This window comes from Pyrus communis, chromosome 4, assembly GCF_963583255.1.
Source record: "Pyrus communis chromosome 4, drPyrComm1.1, whole genome shotgun sequence".
Classification (NCBI taxonomy): Eukaryota; Viridiplantae; Streptophyta; class Magnoliopsida; order Rosales; family Rosaceae; genus Pyrus; species Pyrus communis.
The window spans coordinates 1125325-1142498 of NC_084806.1; the positions used below are offsets into that span (position 1 = coordinate 1125325).

Genomic DNA, 17174 nt, shown 5'->3' on the forward strand with positions numbered 1-17174 from the left:
CAATTTTCTTTTTTCTTTTTAAAGAAAATAAACTCAAATTACCTAGTTTTCTCAAAAAGTACTTAAAAAGTAGACACTTTTCCGTGTTCATGTTGCACTTTTAGATCTTGGACCTCGTGATACAATATTGGATTTGGATTTTGTTATTCAATTCAGGGGATTAATTGGAGGAACAATAATTAAAATTTAAAGTGGTTAAAAATTTGTAATATAAAGTATTTCGAAACATCATATAATTATTATAATTTTATTTTAAAGATTTTGACAATAAAATATTATTTAGAACTTTAGATTTGTGGATCAACTTATCTTAATGATTAAAAAACTAATCTGAAGATAATATTTTAATAAATACATTGAAAATAGTTTACTTATGAAACACCATTGAGTGTTAAATTTTGTGACTAAATTTGTTATTTTTTTTCGTATTACGTCAATGTACCATCTGATGTGACATATGAAGTTAAAAATTACAAGTCATAATCAACAAGTTAAAAGAATTAAATTGTTAGATTAAGTCGTGATTAGGCAGATTTGGAATAAATACTTGATGAACTAGTCGAGAAGCCAAATGCAGACATTTTCAGCCGATTATCCATCATCATTAAAAACGAGGGTACATCCGTCTTTTCGACCAACAACTAGATTTCCAACCTCCGTTAGCAGCACCTTCCGAGATCGCCCCCACCCCCAATAGTCAATACAGAGAGAGAGAAAGAGAGGACTGCCACGACTGAGACTAGAAGGCGCAGACAAACAGCCCAAAAACCAAATAAAGAAAAAAAATTAAAGAAAACAAAATATTAGAAATTATAAGCGAAAAGGGAATACGAAAAGGAAAGCAAAAGCTTCCGTAGAAATTTTGCGTAGCTGTTTTCTTCAATTTCCGATTCGTTCCAAATTTCTGCAGATCTGATTATCCACCGGAGTTATCGGATTCCTGAAGTCTTCGATTCCGGCGAAAACCCTAGAGAAATGTTCCGATTGGAGCAGGAGAAGATCCGGAAGAATTTGACTCCCGAATTCTGTGTTGTTCGATCGGTGAATTCATTTCTTTGAAAAAATTGTAATTCCTAGGGTTTGACATGGCCGACGCTCTCTTGGTGATTCCCGCGGGGGTGCTCCGCAACCTCGCGGACAAGCTCTACGAGAAGCGCAAGAATGCCGCACTTGAGGTCTCCCTCTTGCATGGATTCGTTATGTTGCTAGGGTTTCGAGTTGTTGCAATTAGATCTTGAAATTGTATTTTAATTTGTTTCGTGTGCAGGTTGAGGGAATAGTGAAACAGCTCACGACGGCTGGGGATCACGATAAGATTACGGCTGTGATCAATTTGCTCACTACGGAATTCACTTACTCGCCGCAAGCGAATCACCGGAAGGTATTGGTGTTGGTGTCAATGTCAACTTGCCAGTTGGTTGTTTTATAGACTAATTTGAAGTTCAATTTGTGTGCTTATACTTTTCCATGTTAAAGTTTCAAATGCACGGATTTTGAATATATTTGCTGAATTTTGTATAGGGAGGATTGATAGGATTAGCTGCTGCAACTGTTGGGTTGACCAGTGAAGCGGCTCAGCATCTTGAGGTAAGGGTTTGGGTACACATTGATCGATTTTTAATTTACAAGAAAAGGGCATGGATCCTTGATATATGTATAATTAAGTTTCCCAAGTTAGTTATAGCAAGGGTTAGAGATAGGATACTTAGTTTTGCTAATTGAAATTAGCAATTAACATGGGCACAGTGTGCTAATCTTTCACTCTAGATGACTAAATCACTGATCGTTAACCCACCATAATGTTGTTGTGTGGAAGATGCAATCAAACTAAGATGAGGATAACTAAGCTTGATGAACCTAAGTGAATTATCAACGATTCATATAGAAATATTTTTAACTTGTAAACTTGTAAACTTGTAAGTCTTTCAAAAGTTATCTTAATTGAATTGAATGCCCGCTGAATATAGAGGATTTACATATAAGCCTGAAACGAGTAGTGATTTGTTGGGGGAAGCATGATGCCAAATTTTGGATTTTCTCTTTCTGAAAAGTATGAGTTTCATAGGTATAATATGCATTTCTGACTTGATTTAAATTACAAATTCTTCTTGGTGTTGAATATTTCTTCTGCTTCTGATTCACCCTGCCAGCAAATTGTGCCACCTGTGCTTAATTCCTTTTCGGACCAAGATAGCAGAGTTCGTTATTATGCTTGTGAAGCGCTATATAACATTGCAAAGGTGGCTGAATTTTTAACTTATTATTCTGTTTTTCTCACCTGGCCTTGATTTAATTTAATTTGATTTTTACTGGCTCGCAGGTTGTAAGGGGAGATTTTATCATATTCTTTAATCAGATATTTGATGCCTTGTGTAAGCTTTCAGCAGACTCGGATGCTAATGTACAAAGTGCTGCTCATCTTTTAGATCGGCTTGTAAAGGTACATAAACTTCAAAATATAGGCTTTTGTCTACCCCTAAAACATCAGATTTTCTCAATTGTTTGTCTTCAAAATAGGCATTTATTTCTGTTATATTAACTTCAACTTGTTATTTGGAAGCAGGATATTGTTACTGAAAGTGATCAATTCAGGTAATATTCTTGATCTGGATTTGTCTCTCAAAACATTCTTACAACACTGACAATGTACCTTTATTTTAATGTTCTTTCCCTTTCACAGCATTGAAGAATTTATTCCACTGTTGAGGGAGCGTATGAATGTCCTGAATCCCTATGTTCGTCAGTTTTTGGTTGGATGGATCACTGTCTTAGACAGTGTTCCAGATATTGACATGCTGGGATTTCTTCCTGATTTTCTTGATGGTAATTGTTTATACTGTGAAAGATTGATGTGCTTCTCTCACTTCTCATCTTTTCCGATAATTGCATATGAACTCACAGTTTGCTAATAAATCTCAGGCTTGTTCAATATGTTAAGTGATTCAAGCCATGAGATTAGACAACAAGCTGATTCAGCACTTTCAGAGTTTCTCCAAGAGATCAAGAACTCCCCAGTAAGACTTCTAACTGTTGAGGAACCAATCCTGCAATGATGTTTTTAGTATGTGTTTCACTAGTTACTTTTTTTTAGAACCTGTGCCAGTCTTTTCCATATGATCAGTTTTCTCCCTTTTACTGAATTGATAAAAGTATATATCTTGTTCATTTGTAATTTTCTGACTCAAGCAGTGCTACTCTTGAAGTCTGTAGATTATGGTCGCATGGCTGAAATACTGGTACAGAGGGCTGCTTCACCGGATGAATTTACTCGGTTAACAGCTATCACATGGGTAAGTATGAGTAAACTAGGGAAGTATTTACTCATTAGTATCATTGTCCTCTGGTATTCTTATAAATAAATATAAAAAAAAAAGGCTTTTCTATATTCAGAGGTCTGTTTGACCTGTATTATATTGAAAGCCTTACACTTGTGATTTCTGCTGTGCAGATAAATGAATTTGTAAAACTTGGTGGGGACCAGCTTGTTCCCTATTATGCTGATATTCTGGGAGCGATTTTACCCTGCATATCTGATAAAGAAGAGAAAATTAGAGTGGTAGGTTTATTCTCCTCTTCCTATATGTCTGGTTTCACTGCCTCAATAGGTTTCCTCCACTGAACTCCATTTGCCACTCTCAACTAAAGGTTGCTCGTGAAACCAATGAGGAGATTCGTGCCATTAAGGCTGATCCAGCTGAAGGATTTGACGTTGGAGCAATCCTCTCTATTGCAAGGAGGTGTAATTTTTCTAACCAAAACAAGCTAGGGTTATATGTTTTTAGAATTTACTTTTTTTTTTTTTTATGGGTATAATTAGGGCTTCAGTTTGCTGTGCAGCTGCTGTCCATTCTGAAGTTGGGTTTTATATTTTTATGATAAAACATTTATTATGCTTAATTTTTTTGTATTGATTTGAGAATATTTTCTGATCAGGCAATTATCTAGTGAATGGGAGGCTACTAGAATCGAAGCACTGCACTGGATTTCAAACCTTTTAAACAGACATCGCGCTGAGGTAATTTAGCACTTCTTGAGTTGTTTGTACTTCCAGTTGCTTGATTGTTTCCTACCTGTCTTCCCATAATGTTTAATCAAGGGAGGAGGTACCACAACTGGGTTAATAGTTGTTAGGAAATTTCTCTAAATTCTGATTTTTAGTTAGTGTGGGCAATGTTTCTTTGTCATATCATAGGTTACTGTTATCAGGGCCTGTATTTTTTTGTTAGAAATATATAATTTTAAAATTTACTTGAAACAGGTTCTAACTTTTCTGAACGACATATTTGACACCCTTTTGGAAGCACTCTCAGACGCTTCTGATCAGGTAATCCTTTTATTCTGATGGATTTTTTTCTCTTATTGTTCCAAATTATATTTTCTATTCTTTCTTTGGTTGTCATTTTCATTTAAGGTGTTATTGTCAACTCCCACTGTTTCTGTATTTTGGCACTTGTTATCTTCTACATATAATTCATATGGATCTTTCGATCTGTTGATTGACTGTTACTTAAGGTTGTCAAAGGAAAAAAGATGATTGAAAAAGAATAGTGCTAAGCGAAAGCTATTCTAAACTTATATTTCCAATAGTGATGGTTACAATGAAATGGACTTGGTGTATTGTGTTTGAAAATTGGCTTTTTAAAATATGGTAAGAGAATTTTAAGTGATTATTGTAAGAAAGTTCCTCCGTGTTTGAAGTCATAAAGGTTGTAGTCCCCCTCACGAAATTAAAAGGAAATTTAATATCCTTTCAATTTTTTATATTTGTTTTGGTATCAATTATTGATATTGGCCATAATGTGTTTGAAGTCGTAAACATTTGTTCTGTTTGGTTGAACCCTTGAAGTTATGATTATTATCAGTTGTTTTGTTAATGGGCTACGATGTGATGCACCAAATAATAGTGTTGTTACTATCGTTCATTCTCTCTCTGTGATTTGCGATTATCATCTGCTGACTTATGTATATTATACTTTTCTTTCTTAGTTACTTGTCCAGAGGCATTTTGAACTTTGTAAAAATAAAGTTATTCAGTTATCGTGTAATATTTCATTTCCCATTATGGGCTTTAGCTGTCTCCTAGTATGCCAGAATGTAGGTTATTTATTGCTTTATGGTGTCCAGAAACATGCATGAAAAGCTAACTGATTCCATGTGTGTATCTAATGTTGCAAGTCTGGATTATGTCCAGGTGGTTCTCTTGGTCCTAGAAGTTCATGCATGCATAGCAAAAGATCCACAACACTTCCACCAGCTTGTTGTGTTCCTTGTGCATAATTTTCGTGTGGATAACTCTCTTCTAGAAAAGTGAGTCTCTCCCCCTCTCTCTCCCTCTCTCCTCCCTCCATGTGCTTTAGCTAATTTTAAATCTGTGATAATATGTTTCTTGTTTTAACTCCTGTCTTTTTTTTGTTTTCCTTTCCCCAAGACGTGGTGCGTTGATTATTCGCCGACTTTGTGTGCTTTTAGATGCTGAAAGGGTCTACCGAGAACTGTCTACTATACTAGAAGCAGAGTCAGACCTGGATTTTGCATCTGTTATGGTTCAGGTTGTTATTTATCACACTACTTAGAGTAACGTGTGCATGAGTGACCCAAATGAAGCAACAATCTCTTGGGACATGATAAATGAGCTCGTACATTGTATTGCCCAGAATTAAAATGTTTTTCTCCTGACTGAGGCATTTAAAAAGACCTATTTTATTGTATACTTGTGTTCTTTATTCAAGAGTTCTTTCTTCTGTGTTCTGTCTAGCCTAATCTTTTTTTTATCCCTGTGTTCCTTTTCCTTGTTCAGGCTTTGAACTTGATTTTACTTACATCATCCGAGTTGGCTGAGCTTCGAGATCTTTTGAAAAGATCACTTGTGAATCCTTCTGGGAAGGACTTATTTGTTTCCTTATATGCTTCATGGTGCCACTCACCCATGGCAATTATAAGCCTCTGCTTATTAGCTCAGGTGAGGCTCTAGAGCTTTGTCACCTATGGCAACCCCCTTCATTTAAAAATCTGTGTTTGTGTGTGAGCATTGGATTTCTCTTCTTGAACATATCGTGTTGTCTTTTTCATGACAGACGTATCAGCATGCGAGTACTGTGATTCAGTCTCTGGTGGAGGAAGATATTAATGTCAAGTTTTTGGTCCAGCTGGATAAATTGATTCGGTTACTAGAAACTCCAATCTTTGCGTATCTTAGATTACAGGTGCAGTATTGAATGCTTCTCTTTTTCTTAGCATTGGAGTCCTCCTGTGGCATCCGTCATGTTTACCGTTGTCATTTTGTGTTTGCTTTCTCAAACTGGCATCTGAGTTTGAGTGCCTGAGCTCGTATTTTGATTCTTGCAGCTTCTTGAACCTGGAAGACATGTGTGGTTGTTAAAAACCTTGTATGGTCTTCTGATGTTGCTTCCTCAGGTATAAACTAAACGTTCTTTTTATGCTGTTTAAGGATAATTTTGATTGTGTGCCAAATTGTTTTCTGGTGGTATTCAGTAATTAAACTATCATTAAGCATAAACAATTGAGATCAAAGCCTAGTATTTTGAAACTCTTTCAATCTGTGCACTGCGATAATTTTTGTTTTTGTGATTGATATTTGTTACGTGTTTAAGTTTCATTTGATGCTTCATTGCAGCAAAGTGCCGCCTTCAAAATTCTACGGACGCGTTTAAAAACTGTCCCTTCATACGCATTCAACGGTGAGCAACTCAGACGAACTTCTTCAGGGAATCCCCATCAGATTCTACACCACATGCCAAGTGGTTCGCAGATCCTTGAAGATGGGGACATAAACCAGGACAGTAAGAGTTCTCATAATGGAATAAACTTTGCTTTAAGACTACGGCAGTTTGAGCAAATGCAGCAGCAACATCGTCAGCATGCAAAAGTGCAGGCACAATCACACACAACTTCCACAGCTTCTTCAGCACCAAAGGTTTGTTGAATTTCTTCCATTTGGGGAACATTGCTGTTGAGACAAATAGTATTTCGATGAGTGTTTTTGGCATATGTTAAATTTAGGGCCGTATTGGTAGGCAAGATTCGTTATCGTTATATAGGTAATAGGGTTTAGTTGGAATTACATTGCTGCCTTGTTGTACATGCAGGATGTGCAAAGACCTGAAGAACAAAGCCATATCGGATCGCCTTCATCAGATGTGAATAGGCTTCCTTCCAGATCTCGGAGGGCCCCAGGGCAGTTACAATTATAACGTTGCTGCACCTAGACACTGGCCGAGGCTAATATGTACTCATCTCAGAAAGGAGGAAGCATAGGAGCCGTGGACGGCGGGATCTGGTATAGTTTGTAAAATTGTATATCGTAGTAGTTTGTTGTTAAAACTCATGGAGGTTGGGATGGTAAAAATTGGGTTTTGAATTGAGTTGAGCTCAGATGTAAACTCGAGCTATTCTTTCGGACTTGTGTAAGCGAGCGGGGATGCGCCCCTACGTGGTTGTGTTATTTTTTTATCGAAAACCACATGGGGGTAAGAAAGGAGGGAGGTATTTCTCTTAGAAGATGCAGTTTGTTTTCTTAATACCCACCTGTTACAGCAATCTTATAAATGTCGAGAGCTACTTCTTCTTGTACTCCTCTGATCTGATCCTGAAATTTTCAAAAAAAAAAAGAAAAAAAAGAAAAAGAAAATGTTTAATGTCTATTATTTATGTTTAATCGATTGTTTTCGCCAAACTGTAGTTCTTGAATTCTTTCATTTCGTCGGCCAAAATATCTTAAAAATGACCTTCACGAATTCAAAGTGATTGTTTTAGTAGATTTTCTAAAAGGCATATAAGTCAATTTTTCCCAACATTTGTACGAAGCTTGAACGTTAAGTTTAGCCAATGCCCATGAACATTTATACTCAGCTATTTTTCCCCGTGAATTTTAGTTTAGCCGATTACTCTCGAATTTTTATAAATATTCAATATTCCAATTTTCTAACCATCTTGATCAAGCAGACAAAACATAACTATATGAAGGCAATAAAGGAAAAATTAGATGAATGAATTTTATTTTATTTTTTTAAATCTAATGCAGAGGGGGAAATTGATTATCTAAAGTTTTTTAGGTGTGTAATCAGTTAAAATTAAAGTTTGGTTGGGAAATTGACTAGAATAAAAGTTTAAGGGATAATTGGTTAAAATTAAGAGAATTTTAACGAAAAGCTCCCGGTTTGTTTACTTTAACAAAAAATCACATTTTTACACGACAAAATCAATATTGATACTATTCACTTTACCCTTTATTTTGTCATTATCGTTAAAACTCAAAGTTTTCAAACCATTTTCATTAGTTTTCCTTAAAATTAAAGTGTAAGAAAAAATTTGATAGCTCTATACAAATTCAGTGGACAAATAGACAAATACCTCTTTCTAAAATATGTTTTAGCATGGAATTTTCTCCCACAAGAGATCTTAAACACCGATGGTTTCAAAAATCAAATCCAATTAAGATAACAACATAAGTAATATAGCAACACACATGCTGCATTACAACTTCGAAATTTCAAGACAAGGACTAATCCACCCATACAATACAAGGGAAAGGGAGGAACGTCCAGAAATCAGAGCCTTCTGTTGCGCCGTGAACCAGAAGCGATGCGCTTCGAATCGAATCAAGTCCTCGATCGATCCGCTAGGTCTTGGAGTTCTCATTTCACGGGGGCAATTGTTTCATCATAACAAGAAAGAACGTTCCATCTAATACAAGCATCCTTCTTACGCATCCATTCAGGCACAACAATTGAACTGCACCGGAAGTTTTGATCCTTCATATCGTAAAAATGAAGAAATGCTTGAGATAGCTCTCCGGATTTTATCAAGACCTCACCGGTGTGGATTGCGCGTAAACAACTGTAAGGGTATGCAACGTCGAAAACCTCCTTAACCCATACTTGATTTTGGTAGTCCTTCAAAATCCACAACTCTGACGCTGCACTATATGAAGTCGAACTTCTCCTCATGTCATATGTGAGAGCTAAACATCCACCCACATCAACAACTGCCCAAAAATGGTGGCGGATACTACCGACTTCTCGAGGGAATGGGATGACTCTGAATCTTTGCTCCTCTAGGTCAAATACCACTACACATTTCTCTTCGTGGTGTATCCAATGTATGGCTCCATGAAGGCACACACTTCTCATGTCAATGTGCCAAAAAGTATGATCAAATGGCAGATCATCGTGCTCTACCTCTACGCACCTCCACGACTCTGCACTACCCAGTGTGAAAACTTGGATGCTAATAACTGCAACCGCCCTATAAAAATTCGCAGGCTCTTGGTGTAAAAACCTGCATAGCTTGACTTGGACAACCATGTACTCGTTTCTAACAGGACTGAATCCAAAGCCATATCCAACCTCGACTCCGCAGGGTTTGATATCCGCTGAAGTAGACTGGTAGCTGGTGGGTGAATTGGAAATGGAGGGAAGGGTCATAGACTCTCGGGTGCAGGGGTTAAATACACGAATGCGGTGCTCACGAATGAAGATAAAACAAGCCAAGCCGTTGGTACACAGTATAATGGGGAGACTGTATTCTTGGGGCTCTAGTGTTAGAAGGTGGGTGGCGCCGGCGGTTGAGGGGCTGCCATCTTTGTTGATTTGGAGGGACATAATGTGTTGCTGCTTCGTGTCTATGTGCCTGAGATCGAGGAGGAGGAGACTGGTGTTTCGATTGGAATGCAAGTTCCGGTAGGCAATGAGAAAGGAAGGGTTTCGGGTGATGAGAGCAAGCCACGCCTTGCAAACACATTTGAACCGCATCAGAGACTTGGCTGGTAGCTTTGGGAGTATTCGAAACCATATGATTTCACTTGGGAGCTCTGCAGCCAGTAATTGAATTTTCGGAACTTCATCGCCTTTGGCTTCAGCTACTTCCATGGTGATTTTTCGGCTGGGGATTCCGAATCCCGACCAAATTTCTGACTCTCAGAATACCAAACGCGTTTCCAGTTTTCAATTTAAAAAAAATAAAAACGCGAAATGTAAACGAAATGGTTATCAAACAGATCTTATGAAATATGGAGTTTTCAATGAGATCGAATTCAGCGTGTTAACATATCAACGAAAAAGATCAAAACAGAGAAACGGAGATATCAAAGCGACCAATTAGTAGAGGAAGTTTTACCAGATCCCTTCTTCTCTTCGGTTTTATGGCCACCGTGAGGATCGCCGTCTGCCGCAGCGATAAGCGTGTCTGCGCTAACAACAGTCCCAGGAGCTTTTGCTGTACAACGAAAATGGCGAGATATATATTATTTTTCTTCATGGACACGTACACGAGAGAGATTTTTCAGCATGAGTCATTGGCCCGTTTTATTTTTTATGATTAAAACTTTGAAAATAAATTATTTTTTATTCAACCAAGACTCTAATTAATGGAATTGGAGCAATGCCACGTGATCCTACTGATCAGATAACATGGACCGTCGAATTTTGATCCAACTGCTACAATTATTTTAACTTTTGTAGCCATTGAATTTTCATATCATAAAAGTGAATCCGCGGAAAAAATTGAATCAAGAGCTCACATGTGTAGATCGTATACAAAGGATTAAATCCCTTGAATGTTGACTCCCCAGTGATACGGAAACTTGATACTTTCTTTAACCCAAACTTGATTTTGGTAGTCCTTCAAAATCCGTACCCTTAACGTCGTCCTCAATGTTCTTGAGTTCCAAGGCTTCTTAGAGCAAGACATCCACCAATGTCCACAATTGTCCCAGGATTACATACGTATCCGTCGCTAGCATCGTCTTTAGGAAGAGGAATGGCTCTGAATCTCTCCACTCCAAGATCGAATACCAGTATTTTATCATGATATCCCCTGTGGAAGCTCCATGAAGGGGAGGTGGATTGTGTCCTCCCATTTTCATACTCTCCTCATGCCCTTTTGTTTGTGTGGTCATGGTTAAACCACGTCAACATTTTATATTCATATTACTTTTTGTTTTATTATTTCTAGAGTACATTTTTGCTCACCACCATTTATGTGGTGTACGCTCACCATCCTATTTATCACCTTTAGATGAGTTTGAATTTTGAGATTTGTGCTTATCTACTACACGAATCTCGAAATTTAAATTCATCTAAGGGTGATAAATAGGGTGATGAGCATACACCACACTAAATGGCTTAACTGTGACCACACATCACAGGAGGGTATGGGAAGAGTATGAAAATTGGAGGGCAGACAATCCATCTTCCTATGAAGGAACACACTTTCACTGCACATGAAGCGCGTTAGACGTACTTTTAGGAAGAGGACTTGCAGACGCACTTGAAGCTAGCGCGTCAGAGACTTGGCTGGTGTATTTGAAACCACATGATTTCGTTAGGGAGCTGCGGAAGTCTTGATCGAAAGCGACCATTACCTTCAACTTCAACTACTTGCATGCCAACCTCGAAACACAAACCTTCTACTCTCTTGCAAAATCTCAATACTCAGCCAAGCAATAGGTATTTCTACGGTAGTGAGTGTGTATTCTGTGGGAGCAGTGGCCAAAGAAAAACCATAATCCTTGTACAGCTCTCGAGTTTCAAACTAAGCAAACCACAGAGTTTCAGTCCCAAAATAATTGGAACTCCAACAATTGTATTCGGACTTCATACCAATTTGAAACACTTAGGCCATCTCCAACCGACCCGACCAAAGGTCCATATGACTGAAAATAACTAAGAATGACATGAAAACCGTCTCCAACCAAGGCTAGGCCAAAGGGCTTGTGGGCCCCACCGTGACCAATCCCCTAAATCAAGCTAGCGGGCTGACCATTTCCAGCTAGCTCCAACCCAGCCCTCCAGCTCCAGAATGTCAAGCTTGACATTTTGCCAGCCCTCCTGCTCAACCCATTTGAATGCTAACGGCTACTTGACGTCAGCATGACACCAGTTAGCAATGACTAGCTAACGTCATGCTGCCATCAGGTTACCGTTGGAATTTGATTTTTTTTTCCTATAAATACCTACAACACTGAAAGCTGAAGATAAGAATCATATCTAAAATTTGCATAACCAATTACATCTCGACATGTGGCACCCGAAATCCTATTCGAAAAATTATTAAGATAACATAAAGATAAGAAATCTGGAGAGTTACTCACTTTAGCGACACGTGTCACTCAAAATCTTATCCGAAAATTATAGAGATTACATAAAAATAAGAAATCTGGAGAGTTACTTACGTTAGTGACACATGTCACTCGAAATCCTATCCAAAAAATTATTGAGATTATATAAAGAGAAAAAATCCGGAGGCTTATTCATTTGGCGACAAATGACACTCAAAATATGTCTGAAAATCTTATTTTAATATAGTAGTTTAATTTAATTAAAATAATAAATTATGTTTGGTCTATTGCCATTTGGCCCCTTCGGTTGGAGATGGTTTTTCGTCAAAGGGTTATGTTTGGCCTATGTCCCTTTAGCCCCCTAAGTTGGAGATGGTATAAAATATGAGAGGAAAATTTGAAAAATAACCAAAATTTGAACTCCATATAGAATTATAGCCAACTTTTAAAATTTATGATAACTATAACCAAAAATTGATATAAAAGTACTAATATACCCTTAATGACTATAACATTTAACAAAACAAATCCAAAGACTCTCAAAACCCAAATGATTTTGTTGCTTTACGCTTCCCGATCTTCAATGTTTTCCTTCACACTTGATTGTTCTTGTTTTTCAGCACAAAATTTAATCCAAAAAATAGAAGGAAATAGTAGGATAAATGTGGGTTCTTGGGTGAAGCGAATGTGGTTCAATTGATTGAAGGTTTCCTCAGTTGACTGAAACTTCTTATGCGTATTTGAATCTTGGTTGCTAAGTTCGGAAGAAGCATGGGATTTGTGTGATTTTCTGGTCTACAGAAGGGAAAGAAGAATAGATATTATATTCACACATTCCAAATTATTTCCCTCACATCCTTTTAATTTTTTAATATTTTTTTTATCAAGTGTTAGTGGTGTATAAAATATCTAAAAAATATTAAAAAAATAAAAGAATATGGAGCAAGTAATTAGGGTTGTATGAATATAATCTTTCAAGAAGAACAAGGAGTGAACTTTAGAGTGTGGAAGACAAAGAAGCTGTCCCTCAGGAGCAAAACCCTTTTCTCCTCTGTAGCCTTCGTAGCCCAGACCTTGGATTGGGGTGGAGAGGACAACATGCTCACCATTGACAGAGCGACGGCAACGAGGAAAATGGGTCTTTGAGGAGAGAGAGAGAGAGAGAGAGAGAGAGAGAGAGGACGATTCAAATGTCGAGCCACATGAGGAGGCCAAGGTATTTGTTGGAAATTTAGCTTTTGATGTTGATAATCAGAAATTGGTTGAGTTTTTTGAGAGGGTTGGAATTGTCAGGTTGTTGAGATGAGGCTTTGAATTTGTTATGTAAAAAGTCTTAATCATTAAGAGTATATTAATACTTTCATATCAACTTTGCTTATACATATCATAAATTTAAAAAGTTAGCTATAATTCTATATAGTGTTTAAATTTTGGTTATTTTTCCAAATTTCCCAAATATGACATAGCACTGTTCATTAAAATATAATTTCTTGCATGACTATAGGGCTAAAGGGAGCCCCTTGGCCGTTTTTCAGCTGGAGATGACCTTAGAGATTGGCACTAAGCTGTAGGAATCACACACATACTCTAACAAGAGACACAAAGTGGAGAGAGCAGCAGTTGTCTTCCTAAAAGGGTTTTGAAGGTAAAATATAAGATGGTAATATTTTATTGCGTTAAGCAATTGGGAAAGTGTGAATGTTTCTCAAAATATGTATTTTTAAGGACAGATTCATTAGGAGAAAATTTTTAGGTGTGCCAAAAATAAGATTCGGTACATCAAGTGTCATCATATATGTGGTTAGAAATTTTTTGTCCAACTACTTGTATTATGACACTTAATGTACTAATGTATTCCTGGCACACCAAAATTTTGAAAAGATGCATGATTATAATATGGTGACAATTTAGAGAAATTCGATACAATTAGTTTAAGTATGATTAAGTATTTGAGATAATATTTTGCGCAAGGGCTATAGAATCTGTAGTTACAAATACAACATACAATATACATAGCGTACAATCAAATGTCGATTACAGCAGCACCGCTTCAAATATGAACAATAACTGTTACTTCAACGGACAAACAAGTAAACAACTCCCTATATGGCGTATTCGTGCTTACAAAGCGTAGATTTTCTCAAGGTCGGAGTTATATTCATCGTCAAGATCTGAGATATTTGCCGAGTAGACGGACCACGAGAAGGACTTGCTTCCACTGGCCCGTTTGATGCGTCTCTGAGAGTCCCGCCGGAATGCCCCAAAGTGTTGTCGGAAAACAAAGTAGGACATGCTTGCAAGAGTTCCAATAAGAATTGGCACTCCCACAACGGTTATGGTGATGGCCATCCATGAACTCTCCTCTCCAACCACAACAAAAGCTATCGACAGAAACGCCCCACAGGTGCATGCACAGGCAGCCCACATTAGTTTGTTAACCACCGACACGACTTGCTTCTGAGCCCCCGTGTCCCAGGCCACCAAGGTGATCTGAACCACAACAACGGCCAGTGAGATGAAGAGAGAGGTGGCATTCAATAGATAGAACACTTTGAAACCAACTTCATCGGCTATGTAAGCCTTCCCTGCTTCTGGTCCAGACTGTACATATTGGCCGGGGACGTTGAAAATGGCCAAGAAAGCTATTGATGCAAACAGAACAGCAACCACTGTGATAGAATTGGTAGTGTTCTGGACAGCTTCCCTATGAAGCTTCTTTAGTTCTTTGGCGATGCCAGAAACTCGCCGTCGGGTTGTTTCATTTTGTATGAGCTGTGAGTGCACCTCATGCTTGATATCGCTCACAGTTCTTTTCAGCTCCATTGCTTCATCCACTTGGCCGACATGTTTTGCATACTTGGCACCAGCTTCCGACAGTGCTTCTGTAATTTCTAATTTAGATTCTCCGTACTGTAGTTTATCGGCCAAATCCCTTGCAGTTTCGTAGTGATTATTGATGACGTTGACATCAATAGCCGTATAGCTCAGCAAAAAGTTCACTATCTGCAAGAAAGAGGACAAAATATCATCACAGGAGGAGCAAAAAAAGATGAATATACACATAGAAAGACAAACATATGCAATTGGATTCACCACTTTTGAGGATGTAATACTATATTTAGAAATTCCACCAAGTGCTTCCCGGTTCCTCTCGAAGAAGAAAACACAAACTTATCACAAAAGTTTCAATAAAGCAAAACAGGATCCCAATATTTTATTTTTAATTGGTATATTCTCACATAATTACCCATTATCCATCTTAACTCTATGTCATCTCACATCTTCTCTATAGTCCACATGTAGGTATAACCTACACGTCCAAAAAGGCATGGATATTATCCGTCTTGGTTGTAGCACACACAACTCAAGCACAGACTCCTTGACAAGCTGTACTGTACTGTCCTGATGCCGAAAGAGGAATCTCCATGACAAAGAACTAGCTCCTAAACCCAATTTAGACTTACAGTTACCCCGTAAATAAAGCAAAGTAATAGATAAATCCAACGGAAGGGAGAAATAGTTAATGACTAGGATTTTACGAGCTGATATATTTTCATCCTACATACAATTTCAACATAATGACTAGGACTTCATGAGTTCATGCATTCTTCATAAATAGAATGTCAATATGAAGATACCTGTGGACGGCATTTCCTTGTGGCTATGTGCACAGCTGTATTTCCCTTCTTGTCACGTTCATTCAGTATAGAATTGTCAGCGTCCAATATCTCCTCTACAACTGGAGTACACTGACCTTTTACAGCCATATGGAGTGCAGTTTGACCCTTTTTATCCTTTATGCATACTATTCCCGGATCTCGTTCTATAAGTGCTTTCGCAATAGGAAGCCAGCCATACCTTCCAGCTGTATGTAATGCAGTTTTACCATTTTTCCTTACTATCCTCACTGAGCTGATGTCGGCATCCAAGATGGCGTTGACTACATCTAAATGCTCCTGAACGGCAGCTGAATAAAGAGGGCTAGTGTTTGAAGAATCGCACAGCTTACAAAGCTCCGGCCAACGTCCCAATAGTGCCTTCACAATACCTGAATAAAATAACAGTCAATAACATATTACCGAAGTAAAATACAAAAAATAAAAATCCTTTCGCCATAGTCGTAAACTTCAAATACCAAACTCGACCTCAAATGGCCAAAATGTCGTAAACTTCTCATATATTAAATCTATGCATATCCAGTCAATGTAAAGCAGATTAAGAAAAGAGTTTACAAGCTTAGCAAATGAAGTTCACCAGTTATATCATTTTACTAACAAGAGTTCAACAAGTACGAATTTCGCTTACATAAGAATTCTCAATCCATTCATAAAGCCGGAAAGTATTGATGTCATAACGCAGAGCAAGAATTCAGGTTGCAGCACAGAGACTCCAATTAATCCATCAAATAATTTAATTTAGGAAGGAAATTATCACTAATTACTGAACTTGTACACAAACAATCAGTAATTATTATGATCATCCAGCACATACAAGGATCAACCCCAATTAAAAAACTCATAATCTCAATAAAACCCATTTCAAGAAACCAATTCATTCAATCCCAGAACAAAGTTATACGAACAGTGAGAGTTAAAAATCAATTTACCCAAGTGGCCACGCTTGGCGGCGACATGAAACGCGTTCATATCATGCTTGGACCTGATCTTGACAACCTCGACACCACAGAACTGTAGCAAGAAACCAAACACCTCTTCCAGATTATTGTCCGCGGCCACGTACAGCGCAGTCTCGCCGGCGTCGTTCTGCATCGCCATCAGATCAGAGACCAGCGACCCTTTTGAGGAGGGGTCGTCCTTGGCGAGCTTCTCCACCACCTGAGTCACCGCCGCAAGGTCGCCGGATTGAACGGCGGAGAAGAAGGATTGGTGGGTGAGGAAACGCACGAACTTTGAGTCCATCGTGATTGAAAAGATTCAGTCTTTGGATACGTCTCTGTTGGGCTTCATCAATGGAGGGCGGAGGACGATGAGCCGACCTGGTGTTACTCTGTGTAAACGACTCTACCGAGAGATAATGGGTGATGATGATTGTCTTGAAATTCAGACACTGCCTCGTTTGGGCAGTAATGATTGAATTT

General features: G+C 38.1%; 3 protein-coding genes across 3 annotated transcripts; 1 reads left to right on the plus strand and 2 right to left on the minus strand.

The window, feature by feature from the left end:
- Positions 1-596: 596 nt before the first annotated feature.
- On the plus strand, positions 597-7590 carry LOC137731954 (protein VAC14 homolog). Its single transcript, XM_068471223.1, has 20 exons — positions 597-1175; positions 1268-1381; positions 1522-1587; positions 2151-2240; positions 2321-2440; positions 2564-2592; positions 2681-2823; positions 2920-3014; positions 3204-3290; positions 3449-3556; positions 3646-3737; positions 3934-4015; positions 4259-4324; positions 5192-5307; positions 5429-5549; positions 5798-5959; positions 6075-6203; positions 6346-6414; positions 6635-6934; positions 7107-7590. Exons 1-20 carry the CDS (start codon positions 1086-1088, stop codon positions 7209-7211), a joined length of 2184 nt encoding a protein of 727 aa, XP_068327324.1. The 5' UTR covers positions 597-1085; the 3' UTR covers positions 7212-7590.
- Positions 7591-8359: 769 nt separating this feature from the next.
- On the minus strand, positions 8360-10236 carry LOC137732203 (putative F-box protein At1g47790). The gene has a single exon (XM_068471502.1). The coding sequence runs from the start codon at positions 9885-9887 to the stop codon at positions 8655-8657; it is 1233 nt and encodes a 410-aa protein (XP_068327603.1). The 5' UTR covers positions 9888-10236; the 3' UTR covers positions 8360-8654.
- Positions 10237-14012: 3776 nt separating this feature from the next.
- On the minus strand, positions 14013-17174 carry LOC137731826 (ankyrin repeat-containing protein At2g01680-like). The gene is made up of 3 exons (XM_068471058.1): positions 16683-17174; positions 15715-16124; positions 14013-15079 (listed from the first exon to the last, which is right to left on the minus strand). Exons 1-3 carry the CDS (start codon positions 16993-16995, stop codon positions 14198-14200), a joined length of 1605 nt encoding a protein of 534 aa, XP_068327159.1. The 5' UTR covers positions 16996-17174; the 3' UTR covers positions 14013-14197.